Here is a 19740-nt window from a genome sequence, read left to right as displayed (position 1 = left end):
GGGGGGGGTGCAGGGGGGGCACACAGGAGGTGAGCCCCGCGACTGGCAGATAGACGCCGCGGTCTATCTGTTGTGCCACGAGGCATCTCGTCTGACCTCCGTGCCCTGACCCTCCGCAACAGCAAAGCCGCGCTGGCAGCGCTGGGCATCGCGCCGTCGGTAACAGCGAGTGGTGGGTGGCGGGGGGGCGGCGTGCTCCACCACACGCACTCGTACCCGCGCGGCAACAGAATTAGAGTCCCGCGCAGACAGACGACCCGCGACTTGTTTCGTCGAGTCTGACGGTAAAAGGTTGCGGGCAGCTGCGGGGCCAAGGTGGCGGGCCAGTCTCCTGCTCGTGGGCCAGTCTGGGGCCGTCGGGAACCATCTGGGTGGGGAAGCGGCCGGTGTCCGCGGGCGGGCGGAGATACGGCGGCGGCGGGCGGTGGAAGGCGCCCGGCTGGGAGGGCCGGCCCGCCGGGCGCGCGCACGGGGCGGGTGGCCTACCCCGCCCTTGGCAGGCGCCCGCCCGTCCGCCCGGCCCGCCCGGCTGAGGCGGTGGTGACAACATAGGGCGCGGCGCTCTCTGCTTCGCTCCGAGGGTGACGGCGGCAGGTTACAGAGAGCTTCCTCCTCTCCTCGCGCCATACGGTTCACGGCCACGCATCAAAGAAAACGAGCGACGATCCAGACGGGCGTGGCGGCGGGCCGGGGGCCGTGTCGTCTGCGGCGTCCCCAACAGGACAGACTCTCCGCGCGCCGCGTCCCACGCTCTCCCGCTCCCGCTCTCCCCCCGGACCTCCCCTCCCTGCCCTCCCCCGCGCTCTCCGTATTGGCCGCTTGCCGCCCGCTACCGCCGCGCGCCCGTCCACGCCCCCAGAGCACCGCGAGAGACATGCGACAACAGCACGCACTCGACGGCCATGGGCATGTGCCACCAGGTGGTTCGCTTTCTTTTTTCCTGTCTCCGTCTCTATCACTCTGCGCGTCCCAGTGTCGCACCCAATAAGACGCGCCATATTTTGAACCAATCTCAGCAAAATATGGCGGGTAGAATTAGTGTCGACGAAGCGGGGGTGCTTTGCAAAGGTCTGCCATGCCATCTGCCTTCCCCTCTTTTCTAGGACTCCGTCTTCTTCTGGTGCATATCGTCCATCGTCAGTAATCCATCACTTCACGCCCCGCGTGACAGAAGGAAGACCTCCTGCTCGCCCCCCTCTCGGCCTCTGCAGAGGCTCGGTGTGTGTATTTGTATGTGTGGTGTGTGTGTGTGTCGCTCGGGCTCGTCCAGGACGTTCACGCAGCCTTCTAATAAATTTGTCGGCGCTTCGTTATTGATCCTCAATGCCAGAGGGGCTTACCTCACCCGGCCCGGCTCAGGCCCGGCCTCCGTGGCCTTCCATGATGCATGATGCCATAGGAAGCGCGAGCGGTCCATATGGGCAGGGGCGGGCCGGGGCGCAACCCGGGCGAAGTCGGCCCCCCGCGCGCGCGCCCGCCACACAACGAGCAACTCGTCCGGGAAGTTTGAGACCGCGCCTGCGCGCGCGCCGGTCACGCCGGACCCGTCGTCCCCGACGGATCGTCGCGACGCTCCCGCGATCTTCCCGGGTTTTGAGGAGATCCGGGGGGCGAGTGAGTGAAACGGCGACATGTGGATCATAACTATGGTGCGCATTGAAGGCGACCTTGGGTGAGAACATGTCTTCAGCCGCTTGCTGCCGGGCGTGGCCGACCGGCTCCGTCTGCCGCGGTGTTACCTTACCGGCTCTGCCATCTGCCACCCACCCACCGACCCACGGCCGTCTTACCCGCGCCGCCCCCCGACCCCACAGGACGGAGCACGACGCCTGCCGGGGCGGCCAGGCGGCCCGGCACGTCAACAGTTTGGACGAGAAGCGAAAGCTCGACACTAATCATGACATGACTGGCCGACTGTCGCCGTGACGCGCAGCGCCACCGCTGCTGTCCCACCCACTTCAATAATGCCATAATGCCGCCCAGAGGCAGAGGCGGAGCGCCCGTCAAGTCCGGGTCAGCAGCGGCGCTCTCCTGCTCTGCGGCTGCTGGAGGCCCGAGGGTCTCTCCCACTGCTCCACGGCTGCTCTCCGGCTGCTCTCCTGCCTGAGGGGCTCTCCGACTGTTCTCCTGCCCGAGGGACTCTCCGGCTGCTCTCCTGCCCGAGGGACTCTCCGGCTTCTCTCCCGCTGCTCTCGTGCTGCGGAGCGCCTCCGCCCCGTCGCCGCTGCTCGCCCTCCGCGGACTTCCTTCCTGACCTGTCCCACCGGTTCCTCTGCGGGGCCTCCACCACCTCGGGAGGGGCCGCGGGTCCGACTTTAGGACGGGGTAACCAGGCCCTCGGCCCTCTCAATGGCGACGGGCAGAGGCGTGGCGCGGGGATGACCTCGGCGTGTCGCAGTGGGCTCCGTGCGGGAGTTTCCGGCCACAGCGTACCTACACCGTTCCGCGTGGAAACTGTGTCGTCGGGGCGCCACGGAGGGGAAAATTTTTCGTACGGGCACCAGATTGTTTGTTTACTCTGGCTCATTTTGTTGTTTGTGCGATTGACAAACTGTGTTCTTTCGAGAACTGAATGTTTAGAGCGCGACAGAGCGCCCAAAGACAGAAACTCTAGTGCGCGGCGTGCCTTTTCTCGAGCGACATGCTGGCCTGGCCCCTCGGACGACTGTGGGTGCCTGCCGACGGCCCGGCCACGGGCCAGCCGAGGTCACCGCGCCGGCCGCGACCGCGGGACTCGCCCAGACCTCGCTCCGGGTCTAGGCCAAGCTGACCGCGAGGGCCATACCTAAGCCCGCGAGCCGCGAGTGGAACGGCCGCGAGGTGGGTCGTGTGGTGAACGCGACGAACCGTTGCATTTGTCTGTTCGGTCCAGCCATGCAAAGGATCCCCGAGGAGTAGTAGATCTATTTCTCTTTAAATATGTATCTTGGATAAATGACGCAACCTTCCATTCACTCGCCCTCGTGTATGTGTCGCTCGTTACACCCGGATGAAGAGAGAGAGAGAGAGAGGGAGAGAGGTTGTGCCCCGCGCGCATCAACCCCAAAATAAAAACCCACGTGGTAGGCGGAGGAACTCGTGTACACCCCCTGGCCGCCCTCCCCGCGGCCGCGGCTGCGCCAGGCCGGCTGCGTCGCGAGGAGGAGGCCCGCCGCCGCCCCGCCCCGCCCCGCCTCTCGCCCCTGCCTGCTTGCTCTGCCGGCTCTGCCGCACGAGCACACCACACGTCACGGGACGGCCTGCCTATTTTGGGCGTGGTTGTGGGTCGCGGTCGAGCCGAGCGGCGCGGGAGGGGAAGGGGGGAGGGAAGGGGGCAGAGGGGCGGCGCCAAGTGTGTGTGGAAGAGAGGGGGGGGGTGCTGGTCATTCCCAGGAAAAATATATCAACAGCGGGTCGCGTTATAATAACGCGCGCGAACCGCACCGACGCGCCCGCGAGGGAGCGCCTGCTTGCTCGCTCGTCCCCCGCGGGTGCTCAAGGGTGGTAGTGGTGGTGGTGGTGTTATCGAAGGATTTGGACCGTCTTTTTACTGGCCGGCCGACCAGCTTACGACAAAATAAGATGAAATTTTAACAGCGGCATTATTGTCAGTCTGGCATGATCCTTTGTCATGGGTGTTCGTTGCACCGCCGTCTCGACGCGCCCGCCGCTTGCGTGCCCCGCCGCGGGAGTGCTGTATGGGAGGATCGTGGAGTTTAGGCGGCACGGGCGGCCTGGACCACTTTTACATTCGACATTCGTTTCAGGGGTCGTACAGAAATTACGTCCGCGTTCTCTACTCAGACACAGTCGACAAATTACGGGGGTGCTCGGCGCCTGCGAGACTCGGGGTAGGCCGCCCCGCAGTACACGTATGCGCTGCGGGCATGATGCTGCCTACCTACCAGGCGCTACCAGAGCTTTGCTTCAGCTTGAACTTCCAAGGTTCGTAACGGCGAATGGCGGACAAACTTTCTGGGTGGTTCCTTTCGCATGATCAATGTTCATCCTACGAGAGCTTCGAAAGAAGAAAAAAACGAAATAAAACGATCAACGACCGGAAGCATCCCGAAAGGGACTACTAGGGACTACGCCCCTGGCTACAGCCGGCGGTGTGCATGGCCGCCGACCTGTGTATGGTGCCAACTCGGCGTGTGAGCGGATGTGCGACACTTGCACAGCACAGCGCGCAGTCTGTTCCGGACAGCTGTACTCAACATTAGACCCACTCGCCCCCGCCGTTCTCATTAAGTAAGCAACGGAATGCAGAACCAACGCAGCCATCGGTGGGATGGGGGGGGGGGGGGTCAACTGCCCGTTCTTGCCCACGTTGACGCGTGGGGCTGCCCCGCGTCCTGGAGGAGAGGAGGATGGGGGATTCCGCTTAGCCCGCGCGCTCTGTTGGTGATTGCGGCCCTGCGGGCTCGCGGTTGCACCCGGTTGTACCTGGTTGCACCCCCGCTGCACTCTGACCCGACCCCCGGCGGCACCACCAGACGAGAAGAGGGAGGGAGAGAAAGAAGGGGGCAAGTCCGGTGCTTGGCCATACTCACGGCCTCCATATAAGTCTATCCTATGGGGTGCTTGGTTGTGAGACGGTGGGGGCACGGGCACGACGAAGGGGTGCTCACGGGATGTTGTGGTGACGCCGACAACACAGCCGTGCGATTCAGGAGATCGTTCTCCTGTACCTCCTTGTTGCACTCATAGGGCAGGTATAGAAGAGCCCCTCTTGAACGATCTCCTGAATCGCACGGCTGCACACCACCGTGTGCACGACACCTCGTGCTCCTGGAACTGCTGCCCAGTGCAATAACACACCACCCGTATCAACCCCAAACTTGTCGTGAGGCGATCTTTTCTGAATAAGAAAGCCTGTGATGGTCCCCCCGATGAGCGCCCCGGTGGTTTTTCTCGTGTTGTGCTTTTCTGCTCTGACTCATCGAGCAACGGGATTTTTTGAGTCACCACTCGATTTTCCCCAAATGGCACCTTGTCGTGTTCTTCGGGCGGGGCACAGGATTGGGATTGGGGGCTAAGGAGGGAGTGGGAGGGGGGGGGGTATGGAGAACACGCGGACTGATGCGGAGCTGGAAACGCTTGGGTGGCGCTCACCGCCGACGCCCACCCTGAAATCTAGGCCTCTGCCCAAGTCAAACGGCGAACCGTGGAAGCTGCCAGGACAGTAGTTGTTTAGTTTCTCGTATTTTGTCTGGGCGCAAACAATAGACTTGGAAGACCATTGGTCGCCCGTCCGCACCCTGCGGCCCTAAGCCTAGGTCCGTGTGAAGGACGACTCGGGGAGGGGGACTCGAGGGGAAAGAGGGGTAGAACTTTTTGAAATGCTGCCAGACGGCGTATTGAGTTTGATAGCAAAGTTTGCGGTGAATGGAAAGAAATTGCATTAAATGCTCCCACTCGCTGTGCGCCCGGACCAAAGAAAGGACCGAAGTCTCGACCGTGCTGAGGGCATTCCCCGACCCTGGGGCGCCATCTCTTGTTCGTTCATGGAGCTAAAGAAGGCACAGCGATACCCCATGCACACGATTACGCTATTCCATCGCTACTCCGCGTAGCCAAAGACCGCTCGACCACCAGTGACCGCAGCCACAATCGTTTCGCCCGCTCGCTCAGGAACGGACCCACGGATACCCTAAACAATATATGTCTAGTTTTATTTTCTAAAAATTTATCGGAGTGAAAGAGAAGGTTATTGTTTTAATCTTTCATTATTAGTTAAATTGTTATGACGGGTTTTGCCTGCTTAAGGCCGTATTGTTGCAAAGAGAAGCATTACCAAATATGGCATTGTGAATCTATTTCCGTTCAGAAACCTACTGCATCTCGGGTGGTTTAGCCGCCTAACCCTGATTACTCAATATTTATCGACACAGTATAACTTTGCAAGTGTTCCGCGGGATTAATGCTCAGAATAGGATCTCTGTAGTAAAAATACGGCCTTAAGGTTAGTTTGAAGGGTATAAGAAATTGTTTTCTCGTTGTTTTTCAAGCGAATAGGTCTGAAATGAGGACTTGGGTTGTGCGCTCTGTAGGGCGTGTTATTAGGTTAAGTTACCTACGTTAAAGCGCTTTTCTCGACTCGGCTTTTGAAGCACTTTTCGTGTTTTAACTTTTCAGATGTCTTTCCGTGTGGTGCGTACCAGCAAATTTCGCCATGTCTATGGCACGGCTCTCAAACGAGAGCATTGTTATGACAATATCAGAGTATCAAAGTCTTCCTGGGACTCAACCTTCTGTGCTGTGAATCCAAAGTTTCTGGCCATTATTGTTGAATCAGCTGGCGGTGGCGCATTTATTGTCCTCCCTCACAACAAGGTATGTTCACTTTATATTTTCTCCTCCTACTTAACCCATTGAACCTGAACGTAATGCATAAGTCAGAAGCTGCGCAGGACAAAATGAATCTTTTTCAATACATTGAAAATTATTCAGCTGCTCATAGTTCTAATTAAGAAAGTTAAGTACCTAGTCTCTTTCACTGATAAATAAATATAATTTTATGTTCAGTTCTTGAATTATCATACTACCTGTTTCAACAGGTTTTTTTGTGATTCATCATTTTGTTATTTAACGGTTTTGTGAATATAATTTGACTTGTACCTAAATACAACCCTATGGAGACATTGGTTCGCCATAACAAATTGCTGATCCCTGGAGGGGCATCACGGAGCTCCCGGAAAACTCTGTTTCTGTTCTCTCACTATCACCCTCACCCTGTTTCTATTGATTAAGAAGGAGTTTCTAGGTGTTTTCAGGGAGCTTCATGATGCTTCTCGAGCTGAAGTTTTAACTTGGGTTAATGTCTCGATTACTGCTTCAAAATTTCAAAAGAATTTATCTGCATCACAGCTCACCAAGTTTCCTGAATATTGTAATAGTTTCTTATGGCCTGTGAGGAACCACGTTATCATCAAACATGGTACCTCTAATGAGTAAGTGCAATTGACGTTGCAATATCCCTATACTGCATCATTTTTATTAGTTTTAGTAGCAGAGATGTATATGTGCAATGCATCATGGAAGATGTCCCACCCAAAATTAGCAGTATTGTTCTTCGTTTCTTTTTGTTTGTTTTTACTTTATCTATCATTACTTTCTAAGTCTCTGCAGAGATGTTGAGTGTGCTGTTTTGTTACATTATTATACAACAAAACTTAATTTTTGTCTGTGCTATGAGGAAGTCTCCCATACTTAATTTCTGTTGTACCACTTAACTACCTCAGGTGCTCTTTACCATTTATTCAAGCAATGCTTGTTCTCCTTAAGAAAAATCAGTCCGTTTTATGATGCACTTTGTTGAAGCGCCCTCAAAGTTTCTCATAGGCTGTACTTGTAATTTCTGCCACATCTTGTTGACTATCAATATTAAGTTTAAGTGCAATTTGACGGTTCTGAACTTATCTCGTTTCAGAAGATTCTGTTGTTGGTTTTTTTTTCTGTTTTACCCCCAATGTTTTGTTATAGCAGTTGAGAAGACCATATTCTGTGCTTCTTCATTCACAATTAAAAATAGGAATACTGTTAAACATAATTTCTATTTCAGTTTACACAAAGTTAACACCCTTATCCTACCCCCCCCCCCCCCAAAAAAAAAAATAATAATAGTCTAATTATCCTCATGCTAAAAATTTAAACCTTTATTAGAACATTTCATATCTTTTGCTATTATCTTGTCTAACCCTTCAATGATTTAGACGTCAACTTCATTGCAGTAATTTTCGTGCCTAGCTGCCTATTTAATAGGATGCATGAACATTTTGAGGGACATCATCATATTATTTTGAGCATGCTAATATATATACAGTACTTTTCTTAGCTTTATATTTTTTTACCGCTTGCTGACCTTTATCTGATTGTCTATTTTATTTTTAATTTTTTGTATACACTGTAATAGTAAACTTAAAGATCTGCCATGAGTATGTGTGTCTGCTATTTTAAGATTTCTCTCTCAAAAATAGTTTTGGCACAAGAGAGAGCTGTGGTGGATGTGGGTGCCAGCCATGTATATCTCCCCTGGCCCTGCTTGACCTTTCTTCTGTATCCCATTCTGGTTCACCATGGCATCAGTCTCCTGTCATCAATTTGAATATACCTGAAACTCAAAGGCCATCCTTACTCTAATGTTCAGTAACATGTCAGATAAATAGTTCATCCACCCATTGTCTTCTTCCTCCCCCTTGGCACCATTCCAAACTTAGCCAGTCCTGCAGTCTCCCCTCTTGGCTTTCCCTACCTTTCTTGTTATTCTTGAAACTAAGTTTCATCTTCTGTTATCATTTACAAACACTCCCAATACAAGTTCTAAAATTTCAATTTTTATACTCTCTTCCAGTCTCCTCTCAATTGAATTATCCCCTTAATTAAATTGTCATCAGTTGAAAGGTGCATCAGATTGTGTTCCCACTAAAATGGTAATACATTTAAATCTATTAGCTACTGTCAATGTAAGGGGACATCCATATCCAACCTTGTGCTGTAGCTTTTGTGGCATGCAAAATTCACACCTAGGTGTGACCAAACTACAAAATCTGAAAACTATTTTTTTTTTTAGAACTTCTTATTCTTACCTTGAATTTTGAGAATTCAATTGTTGTCTAACTTCTCCAGAATTGTTTGAATATTTTCAAATGTTATTCTTCAGGTTGGGCGGATACCAGCAGATTATCCCCTAGTTGGAGGGCACAAGGGTCCAGTATTAGACATTGCATGGTGTCCTCACAATGATAATGTGATTGCAAGTGGCTCTGAAGATTGTGTAGTTAAAGTTTGGCAGATTCCAGACGGAGGAATTTCAAGGTAACATCTTCAGATGTCTTTTGCTTGCATTCTCTAGAATATGTTTTGCTTTGTAATTTTTATATCTATGAATATATTTTTTTTTGTCCTATATTTTCATTTTTAGAACCTTGACAGAACCAGTTGTTGATCTTCTTTACCACCAGAGAAGAGTAGGCCTTGTTCTGTGGCACCCAACTGCACAGAATGTTTTGCTCACTGCAGGTACCAAAGAAATACAACGAATTCGATTATATTCCTTCCTTAGCCCCCATTTGCTTTAATCTAATCTTAAAAATTACAGGTTCTGACAACCAAGTTGTCATCTGGAATGTTGGAACAGGGGAAATGCTTGTACATATTGATTGCCATCCAGATATTGTATATAGTGCTTGTTGGAATTGGGATGGTACACAGCTTCTAACAACATGCAAAGACAAAAAAATGCGTATCATTGATCCTCGCACCGGGGAAGTGGACGAGGTACTTAATTGCTTATTTTCTGTTTGGTTCTAAAGTAGGTGAATGTGTTACTCATTTCCTGTCTGCCTTTCCAGGAGGCAATGTGCCATGAAGGAACCAAAGCTTCACGAGCCCTCTATCTGAAAAGTGGACTTGTATTTACTACTGGTTTCAGTCGAGTCAGTGAACGACAGTATTCTTTGAGAGCTCCAGGTCATTTAGAAGAACCTATTGTCATGGTTGAATTGGATACTAGCAATGGTGTAATGTTTCCCCTGTATGATCCAGATACAAATCTGGTTTACCTATGTGGCAAGGTTTGTCTTCTGTTCTAATATTTGTATTTAGTTGTTAAAGTGTTACTTGTTTTCTATCTAATAATATTTTTTTTTGTCCAGGGAGACAGTGTTATAAGATATTTTGAGATAACATCTGAACCCCCATTTGTACACTACATTAATACCTTCCCAACTCCTGATGCTCAAAGAGGCATTGGAATGATGCCAAAGAGAGGTTGTGATGTAACCTCATGTGAAATTTCGCGATTTTATCGCATTAACAATTCTGGTTTCTGTCAGGTTATCAGTATGACAGTTCCAAGAAAGGTAAGTGCTGTTTTAAATGTTGTAGTGCTCTAATTTTCTGCCTTTTATAACATGTAAACCATGCCATCTGTTGCAGTCGGAGCTGTTCCAAGAAGACTTGTACCCTGATACAGCTGGGGACACATCAGCTCTTAGTGCTGAAGAATGGATGGAAGGCAAAAATGCAGAACCCATTTTGGTCTCCTTACGCGATGGGTACACAAGCACAAAGAAGAGTGACCTCAAAGTTGCAGTTTCCGGAGGGAAACGTAATGTTCTTGACAAACTATCAAAACACAGTTCAAGTACCACTAATCATAGGTCAGTGGATGAGTCAGATACATCCTTGGCACCTGTTGCACCTCCTCCAGTAGCTTTATCTGTAAGTATGATCACATTTATACACTATTTCTGATGGCTTAAGATTTAAAGATATGTAACCAATTAGATGCTCTTTTCTCCAGGATGATACAATTAAAGAATTTAGGGAGGAGATCCGCAAGCTAAAAGCAATGATTGTTAAACATGAGAACCGCATTCGGGCACTAGAAGCTAAGCAAGTAACAGCTGATGGAGGGGCAGCAGTAGATGCAACACCTACTGTACCAACGCCAACCCCAGTTGCAGCACCTGTTACTGTACCATCAAACAATTCTGGCCCTGAAGAGTTAGCTCCTGATGAAGTTTGAAAACTTTCATTTCTGGACAACATTATTATGACTTACATGAACAAATGTTCAGTTCTTCTTTTTTTTTTCTTTTAATGTGACTTTTTTTTTTTTGAGAGAGAGAGCTTTTAGTCTTGTATAAGGCTTATTGTTTTGGAGCAATGCTTTTATATTTTATGATTTAAAGGGTGCTGACAACTTATCCATTTCATGCTGGATATGTACTTGTATCTAATTTGCTAAGCTCAATTAGCATTGATAAACTTACTTATCTCTCATTGTGACCTCTATGGGCAATTGTGTTTGTTTGCCCAAATTACTTATCAGTTTCACAGGTTGTTTTTGTTCTTTCTTTGTCTCTGTTCTAATCAATGTTCAGACCAGTAATTTTTTCACATTATATTGTAGTGATGAACTGTTAAAGCTTTCAGACCTTGCAAGAAAAGAATAGATTGAAATTCAACCTTTGTACCTGTTTACTCCGTCATTTAAAGCAAGAGCCTGTATTTTATTAGCACAATAACGCTTTTTCTCTTCAGAGTACATTTTGTGTGCGTTGGGTATACCATAGCTTCAAGCCAAAAAGCTATATTTAGTTTCTTGCTCCTCTGACATATGTAATGTTAGCCACATCTAGTATTCATAATATATTTTTGTTAAGACATTTTTATCTCATTTTCCTTTGCATGTGTATGACTTAGAGTTATGTGCACATGTTACTGTGTTCCTATTTCAGGGCTCACATCTGTTGTTTGTAATTGTTTTTGTGTACATATCAATCTAAGGAAGTAAGCGTTGAAGTGTGCTCATATGCATGCTTGCGACGCTGTTGATCCTAGTCTGTGGAGGAGTGATAGATCTAGCAGGAGCAAGAGCTGCCACAGCTTTTAAGTAGTCTAAAGAAAGCTAATTTTTCACTTTACTAGAAAATTACCTTTGTTTTCTTTTCTGAAACTGATCTGCAGTAAGCGAACATTTTCTTAAGTGTTTCATGCAAGTTTAGCTGTGCAAATTTTTGAGGAACACACTTAAGGTCTTTGTTTCTGTGTAACAATTTTGTGTGTTCTTTGTAGATAGTTTTATACTAATCATTGGGAGAAACTATCTCATCTTTGTTAGGAAGAGAACTAGATATTTTCCTTTTCTTTTGTTGGACTGCTATTGCATTTTCAAGTGATATTTTAGATATGACCATTGTCGGCATTGACATTTTTATTTCAGCTTGGAATTTCCAATTGTTTTGGGAAAAGAGTATTCAATTTTTTATTTTCCTGGCCAAAATATCTTAGTTTTATGAACTGAAAGGAGTCATACTTTTTCTCAGTAAGATAAGTATTTTATTTAAAGACCTGCTTTCTGGGCTCTTGAGCTCCGTGTAATGTGTCCATATGATGCAGAAGTTCTGTTCTTCTTATTAAATCAGTATTTCAATCATTTCAAATGTCATCAATTTAACCTGGCTCTCGTTTAGTATTCTTAATTTGAAACAGCATTATGTCATTCGCAGATGTTATCTTTTTTCATTCATAATTATTTTTGCGTGTGTGTGTGTTCAAAGAAGAAAAAAAAGAGATAACTGGTGTTAGTTCTCTGTCAAACAGGTGCTGATTCCCCTTGTGTTAACTGATAACTAACTGTATCTGGAAGATTTTGTCTTGCCAATTTGAAACTGACACATTTGTCTGAGTATTTTGTTTCATATCTTGTAGAGAAACTTCAGAATGAAATATCATTTGGTGTAGTATTAACTTAGTCGCATTTATCAGAACTGCCATGGCCAGGACTTTAATTTTAAGGCTCACTGCACTTTTGTGGTCTCCCTTTATCGCACCCACCGCTCAAACTGTGAAAAGAATAGTGAGTGTATTGTTGCATGCTTTATCCTCTATTATTGTTGAATGCTTCAGGGTATTATCCTGAAACTAATTTCTTTATGAATCTTTTGTGCCTTCTCAGCATTATTCTGACTTAGGTAAGAGTATTTTAACTGAAAGTGTCTAGCACTTTAATATGATTTTAAAAGAGTGAATCCACTCTCTTTCTCTTCTCCCAACTGAAAAAATTCTCAAAACTAAAATGAAATGCTCAAGCATAATTTTCAGGCTGGCAAATACAATTTCAAGCTTTTACACGTGTGGTTTAACAATACTATGTATGATTGACAGTAGAATTTTGTTTGATATTATATTTAGACTAACTTCATGTGATGTAGCATTTGTTGTTTTATGTTCTCATTTTCAATTCTTTCTTTTAAATTTCATGTAGTTACAATATCGGATATAAGGCCCAGTTAAAACCGAGTGAATAACATTTGTCTAAAATTGTTTTTTTTTTTTTCCTTTTTTTTAAGGGGGGGGGGGAGTAGATATTCTTTTGGTGCTTGTTGGTCTTGTGCATATTGTGGTTGCGGTCCATTATGTTTGGCCATTCTTGTGTTCTTACAAATAACTCTCTTCACCTTTTATCAGACTACAAGCAGTTTAAAATGTATCTTTTGACAATCAGTTGAATAAGTAGAGGAAGTGAAACTCAGTTTTAATTAAGGTCCAAAGTTCAGACAACTTCTTGGTTTTCCTGCTAATTATTTTAAATGTAAATATCTTGGATGATACCCTGTGCAAACCACTATGTATATCAGCAGTATGTGATAACGACAAGGCAGTCCAGATTTTGACTGAAAACCTCCAAGCTACTCTTTTGTAATTTTGACAACTTTTCTTTTCAACCTTGGTTACTTACATTTTATGAAGCAAGGGTAGTACCTCTACATATGTATGCTTTTGCCTAGTGGTTAGTGAGGTGCTGATATTAAAATCTTCAAAGGTATGTGATTTTATGCATCTGTGATTTCCTGAGGTGAAAACCGTTTTGTTTTCAGATCAGAATTGTATCAGTAGGAACTTGTATTCGGATCTTTCTGTATGTGAAAGATGATTCTTTGTTGAGGAATTTGAAGAGCTTTCATTACCTGTTGAAGATAATTGCTTCCTTTCTTTAATAAAAAAGAAAAGACTTTGAACTACGTTTGTTGTTGGTTGATATGTGTTTATCAACATTGCTCAGAAGCCACATCATGTAACATTTTTTTATGTACGTAATGTATATACATAATGTGATTGGACACTTGTTAAATAACCCTGACGCTAGACCAAAATTTAGGGATTGGTGATATAAATGCATTGGCCTATGAGGTTTGTTGATGGTAGTATTTTCTTATTTATCGGTCAAAAAGTACAGAGATGTAAAAGAAATATTTGCTTCATGACTTCTCTGAATTTTTTGAATACATAATCGATTTTATGCTTTATACAGCTGATCTGTGCATTTACATGCAAAGGGGCAGACTTCAGACCTATGCTTCAGACAGCTTATATGGCTTGAAGAATTGATAAGCAAAACCTTGTCTTGGACTAATTTTTAGAAGGACATTGTAGGGTCGGAGTTCATGCCAGTCAGACTTTATTTTACTGTAACTAGACTGTTGTGGAGATTTCAGGCACTGTTACGAAGCTGTCGTGGAAAACCCAACACAGAAGATAAAACAAATGAAAAATGGAGGAAACAATCACAATTAAATTTTTTCCCTTTCTAGGGCTGCTTTCATGGCAAAGGGAAGTTCCTTCTTTGTAATCATCTCTGTATGTATCTTAATATCACAAATTATCAGACATAGGCAAAGCTTTATGCCAATGAAATTGTTCATCCATTTTTTTCCCCATTTTAAAACTTTAAATCACTTCTAATCTGTATTTTACTTGTGTTTTTGAAGTGTATTTCAGCTTGTAGAGTGAATTTTCTGACCATGTAACAAAGCCAAATGCTGTAATATAAACTGCTTATGTCCACTTATAGTAACAAGTCATTTTTGATATCTTTTGTACAAAATGTAAAGATTAACATTTCTATTTCCCATGGTTAATTGTATAATGTATGTTATTACTTGAGTTTTGTTTTGTTCTTGTTTACCAAACACATCAACCTGAACCATCTGGTCAACATTAGTGAGTGGTGGTGCATTATTGCTCTTGGAGAAAACGTTAGAATCTCTCAAAAATAGTTTTAACAGACTAACTATAGTGAGCACTTCAGTTGACTCATTCTATCTGCTTCATAATTCTTGGTCAGAACACATAAATTGCCTATTTTAATGCAAAAGGGGGCTATGTGTTCTATTTAGCCCAGTTCTTCCAAGTGACTACTAAACTGACAATAAATTGCCTTAAAAGTGTACAGTATTATTTTTAATATCTTCAAAGTTGCTTTCATGAATCTTCCGTTTTGTTTTACTCCTATTAAAAGCTTCTTTGTTCAACTTCAACATTTATTTATTTTCCTGTTCCCTCCCTCTGCACCTGAACCCCTACACATGCCTACACTATAACTCCACTTGACTTGACCCGTTAACACAACAAAGGTCGTGTAAGACCGGCAAATCACGTACATGTCACACTTTTCCACTATAGAGAAAATAAAGTTTTATTTTTTGCATATCGTAGACATGTTTAGCCAAATCCAATGTTTCCATATCAATTTCTTTTAAAAAATAATTTACATAAAATATGAATGCATTTGAGTCAACTTCCGATTTTCTTCATTTTGGCGCGCCGGTGGCCGAACAAAACACGCAACAAAAGACGACCGGTAATCTCTTGCCAATCCACACAATAATATGCCATCGTTTTTATTCCACGTTTTCTACAAGCCAGTGGCTGTGCAAATGCCATAAAATAAATAATTTGCTGAAAATTGGTTAAAAACGTGTAAAACTTGCAACAAACGCTGAGTTTATCCTGTCTCAGTCCACAACCTTTACATTGTTGCGTTCGTCACCCTGTCAAGGCACACAGAGCCCTCTAGCGAGCGTACAGCCTTGTAAGAAAAACAATAGAGGAGAGGGCCAGTGCGCTGTAGGCTTCCGTCCCGTCCGTCCTGACTCCATTCCAGCTCTGGGTATTGATCGAGTGACAAGTCAAGACACGCTCCGACGCTGTGCCTATTCACCTGCGAAGCACACTCAGCTAATTTGCTAGACTTTTGCCGTCTTTGTCTCAACGAATCCGCAAACCTGAAAATGCAGAAGATCAAGCTCCAAAGTTCTGACGGTGAGATATGCGAGGTCGATGTGGATGTGGCGAAATGCTCTGTTACTATCAAGACTATGCTTGAAGACCTGGGCGTCAACGAAGATGAGGAAGAACTTGTGCCTCTGCCGAATGTAAATTCGGTCATTCTGAAGAAAGTGATCCAGTGGGCAACATACCACAAGGATGACCCACCTCCACCCGAAGATGATGAGAACAAGGAGAAGCGCACTGATGATATTTCAAGTTGGGACGCGGACTTTTTGAAGGTAGACCAGGGTACCCTATTTGAACTTATTTTGGCTGCCAACTACCTGGACATCAAGGGTTTGTTGGATGTGACCTGCAAAACTGTCGCCAACATGATCAAAGGTAAAACCCCTGAAGAGATCCGGAAGACCTTCAATATCAAGAATGATTTCACTCCAAGTGAGGAAGAACAAGTACGAAAGGAGAACGAGTGGTGTGAGGAGAAGTGATTTTTGGACTGATAAAACTTTTTGTATATTTTAGCAATTCTGTAAACATCTTAAGCCCTATCTCATTACGAGTCTCTTTGTTTGGCTTGTCAGAATTGCAGTGTAATGTAATGACTATGATGGACCTCTCGTTTTAACGAGTAGCATGTTTGTGATACGTGTTGGAGATGAATAGGCTGTAGAACCATTCTATTTCGATTGCCGGCGACGGATTCTTATTCTGTCCAAAAGTATTCTTCGTTTTCTTATGCAATATTCTGCTCATCGGACAATCTGCAAACCCGCTCATTGTCATAACCTTTCAAATCTTTCATTTGCTTTTAGTAAGTCACATCTTACATATCTTGATTGTTTGGCCTCTCCTTGTCAGTTAGATTAGAATGTATTTTTTCTGAACTATTTTCTTTTGTTTTTTTATTTTAAATTGTGCAAGGCACATGTTTAGGAAAGAGTTAGTTGTTTGATTTCAGATGTTGGTTTCTTATCTTTCAGCTGTTGTAAAAATCTGATTTTATTTTATTTTCTTAACCTTCTAACTTGTAACATTTGTGTTTTGTTGTTCTAAATTTTCCTCCCATTGAACTATTTTGTCATTCCCTGTCGCAAGTACATGCTTTTCTAGATCAGATCTGAAAATTGTAACTCAATTTGCATACTAATTGTTTTGTTACTGTGAGCTTCGTACTGAAGCTGTACTTTGTACTCCATCATCACCAATTGACCTGAATCCAAACCACCAATTTTACCAAATAAAAATGTTTATCTGATATATAAATTATTCTCTGTACTACTACTGGCTTCACACCTTTGAGTGCCTTATTAAACACATTAACTGTCAGTTTTTTGAAAGAATGTTAACAGAACACGACAACTTGCCCCTGAGCGCAAGTAGATGTCTCACATTAGAAACCCTGACCAGTTAAATAGCTCAGAAGAATCAAAAAGTTCTCTCTCAATTTAAAAGTTTGTCGTTTTTCGATATCCACCTGTTGGCAAACTAACACAAGTACCTATGAAATGAAGCCATATTTTGGTCCCCACTTGAATAATCGAATTTTATGCAATTTGATTAAGAAAGATTATTTATTCATGTAGTCTGAGGATCTCGGATGACCACACTTGAGCAACGTCAACCAGCACATTCATAACTCGTTTTGAACATCCTCCCTATTACTAGTTCGACGTTCAATGAGAAAATGTACCATATTTGAATTAAATTAAATTTATGCCCAGCTGAAGTAAGATTTTATCTCGCTTTTGCAGAGAGGTGCTCTATAGTATAACGTCTGTATGGCAGGAGTATTTAATTCATCTTTCTATCTAGTTCGACATTTCGGTCATTTTTGTAACAACAACAATCCCCCACCCCTAATCCCGTTTCCCTCCATTTCCGTTCCAATCCGAGTCAAGGTGGTCGGTGGAGGGAGAAGACAAGTCAAAACTCGTCAGTTCAGTTCAGTTGTCAGTTGACACTACCGGCCGGATCCCTTCGCTACGCTACGCGCTACGCGATCGTCCGGATCATCGCTAGTGAGCCCTGGGCACTGCTTCTCTTTCGCCCGAAGCAAGAACACTGCTGCTATTTCTACTAGCCCGTCGTCCAGTGGGCTCCAGTTTCTATGGGAGTTTCAACAACTGTGCATGAAAGAGAAGCTTGAAGTAGTCAAATTGGACAACTCGCAACACGTGTGGTTCTGCCGGTGTCCAGACGAGCCAGCATTTTAGTGTGTGCCAGGAACTATCGTGAGTGTCACTGTTGGTTGTCTCGCTTCTCATCCAAAAGTTGATTTTAGGAAGAATCCGAGAATGGGAAAGGATAACGAAAGTGCTTCTAGTGGCGACGAAAGTGAGCACGAAAACAGTTCTGGTGAAAGTGAACGAGAAAATCATGATGAAAATGAAGTTGTAAACAGTGGAGATGATGAGCATGTAGATGAAGTGGATGGCAGTGGGGACGAAGCTGAAGCCCCTGCCGATCCTGCCTCAGTGGAAAATCTAGAAGCATCTTCACCAGAGCCTCCCACGGAAGCTCCAGTTGAGGCTGCAAAGATCCCGGCTAGAAGAGGGAGAAAACCTAAAGCTGACAAGGTTCCAACAAAATCTGCTGAATCGGTTGCTGCTGAGGTTCCTGCGAAAAGGGGAAGAAAACCAAAGGTTGCCACAGTGAATGAACCTGTTGAAGCCGAAGCATCCTCAACAGGACGAACACTGAGGCCTTCGAAACAGGCTAAGGAAGTTGTTCCCACCCTGAAACCGAAGACTGCAGCATCCAAGAAAAAACCTGATCTCGTTGAGAGTAATAAGAAAGAAAGTGATGATTCAGGGCCTGCAAAGAAACGTAAAGTTAATCCAAAGAAGCCAGCGAAAACATCTGAACTTACGGAAGATGGGCATCAAGCAGAGGCTACTGAAGATGATTTAGAAGAGAAATCTAAGGATGTCACTAAGAAAGCTACAAGAGGTAAATCTCGCAAAGTAATCAAGGAGCAAGACCCTGAGCCCGCAGGCTCATCTAAAAATGTCAAGCAGAAGTCTACAAAGAAAGTCAATGAAAAGGATGAGAGTAATGATATTGTGCCTGTTAAGAAATCAAGAGCTGTTAAGAAAGTAGATGTTACTGAAAAGGCTGACGATGAGGATACTGTTGCCTCTTCGGAAGCTGGTTTGATGAGAGGTTCTAAAGCAGCACCGAAAAAGACAGCCTCCAAGCCAGATGGGGAAAAAACTGACTCTGCTCCAGCACCTGCCAAAAGAACCTACACCAGGAAGCCAAAAGTGAACCCTGATGTGGATGAAATGCCAGCAGTAGAAGAGCCAAAGAAAAGAGGTAGACCTAAGAAAGTGCAAGCTGAAACTTCAGCAGAGTCCAACAAAACTTCTCAGAATGGCAAAGTCACAGTAGCGATTGAGCACTGGTAAGCTTTGGAAACGTGTGTGGTAAAATTACTTGGATTAAAGTTGACTGATTCACTCCATTGTTCTCTTTCAGCAAATCTTGACAAGTGTTTAAACGCCGGGCTGATGAAGTAGTAGAAAGGCTACGTCAGCGCTGGCCCACAATTGAAGCAGTGTACAACCCCGAAAAACCCAGGAGAGGAGCTTTTGAGTTGGTGCTAATTACGGAGGATGGATCTGGTAGGTCAACATCTTGTATTTTAGAGATTACTATGCTTTGTGTATAAATATTTAAAATAATTTTTCTTTTTCTAAATTTAGAAGTTTTAATTTGGAGTGGACTTAAGCGTGGACCTCCTCGTAAAGAAAAGTTTCCTAACTTGGATTTGGTCCAAGATCTACTGAACGAAGCTTTGAACAATTGATCAGTTTTCAAGTCGAATGAAATTTGGTTTACCTCTAAGTGTGGTCTCTCTCTATGACGTGGATTTGGTAAACTGCCTATGGCACCCCAGTTTCGCTGAGCTCTTTTTGCAGACTATATTTGAAGGTAAAGCAAATTTGATTTTGTTTTGAACTACACTAGTAATTGTCCTCCCAGTTTTATTTACTTTTTAAATTTATTGTATGTGTCAACTCCCGGTTACTTTTATTTTTTATTGTATATGGTTTTGTTTAAGCTGTGACACAAGAATGCTTACTGTTCAGAGATAGCTAACCCCATTTGTCCTAATTTGCTTATCTCTTAAATGTGAAAATATTAAATTTTTAAGGAATTATATTTTCTTCAATTACA

General features: G+C 44.8%; 3 protein-coding genes across 4 annotated transcripts; all 3 read left to right on the top strand.

The window, feature by feature from the left end:
* Positions 1-5566: 5566 nt before the first annotated feature.
* Positions 5567-14801, top strand: LOC113213133 (coronin-1C-A). Of its 2 annotated transcripts, none has more exons than XM_026432112.2 (9): positions 5567-5688; positions 6118-6315; positions 8642-8796; positions 8903-9000; positions 9080-9258; positions 9333-9554; positions 9636-9842; positions 9919-10203; positions 10286-14801. In XM_026432112.2, exons 2-9 carry the CDS (start codon positions 6118-6120, stop codon positions 10508-10510), a joined length of 1569 nt encoding a protein of 522 aa, XP_026287897.1. In that variant the 5' UTR covers positions 5567-5688; the 3' UTR covers positions 10511-14801. The 2 variants fall into 2 exon arrangements, with proteins under 2 accessions (XP_026287897.1, XP_026287889.1); XM_026432104.2 differs by lacking the exon at positions 5567-5688 and adding an exon at positions 5705-5944.
* A 571-nt stretch (positions 14802-15372) lies between these two features.
* Positions 15373-16824, top strand: LOC113213403 (S-phase kinase-associated protein 1-like). The gene has a single exon (XM_026432461.2). The coding sequence runs from the start codon at positions 15561-15563 to the stop codon at positions 16047-16049; it is 489 nt and encodes a 162-aa protein (XP_026288246.1). The 5' UTR covers positions 15373-15560; the 3' UTR covers positions 16050-16824.
* Positions 16825-17123: 299 nt separating this feature from the next.
* Positions 17124-19725, top strand: LOC113213395 (uncharacterized). The gene is made up of 3 exons (XM_026432448.2): positions 17124-18964; positions 19039-19184; positions 19266-19725. Exons 1-2 carry the CDS (start codon positions 17856-17858, stop codon positions 19046-19048), a joined length of 1119 nt encoding a protein of 372 aa, XP_026288233.1. The 5' UTR covers positions 17124-17855; the 3' UTR covers positions 19049-19184; positions 19266-19725.
* Positions 19726-19740: the final 15 nt, after the last annotated feature.

Source organism: Frankliniella occidentalis, unplaced genomic scaffold (assembly GCF_000697945.3).
Source record: "Frankliniella occidentalis isolate FOCC.00 unplaced genomic scaffold, Focc_3.1 Scaffold38, whole genome shotgun sequence".
Lineage (NCBI taxonomy): Eukaryota > Metazoa > Arthropoda > Insecta > Thysanoptera > Thripidae > Frankliniella > Frankliniella occidentalis.
Note: the sequence above shows the minus strand (reverse complement) of the source record. Positions and strands in the feature narration are given on the sequence as shown.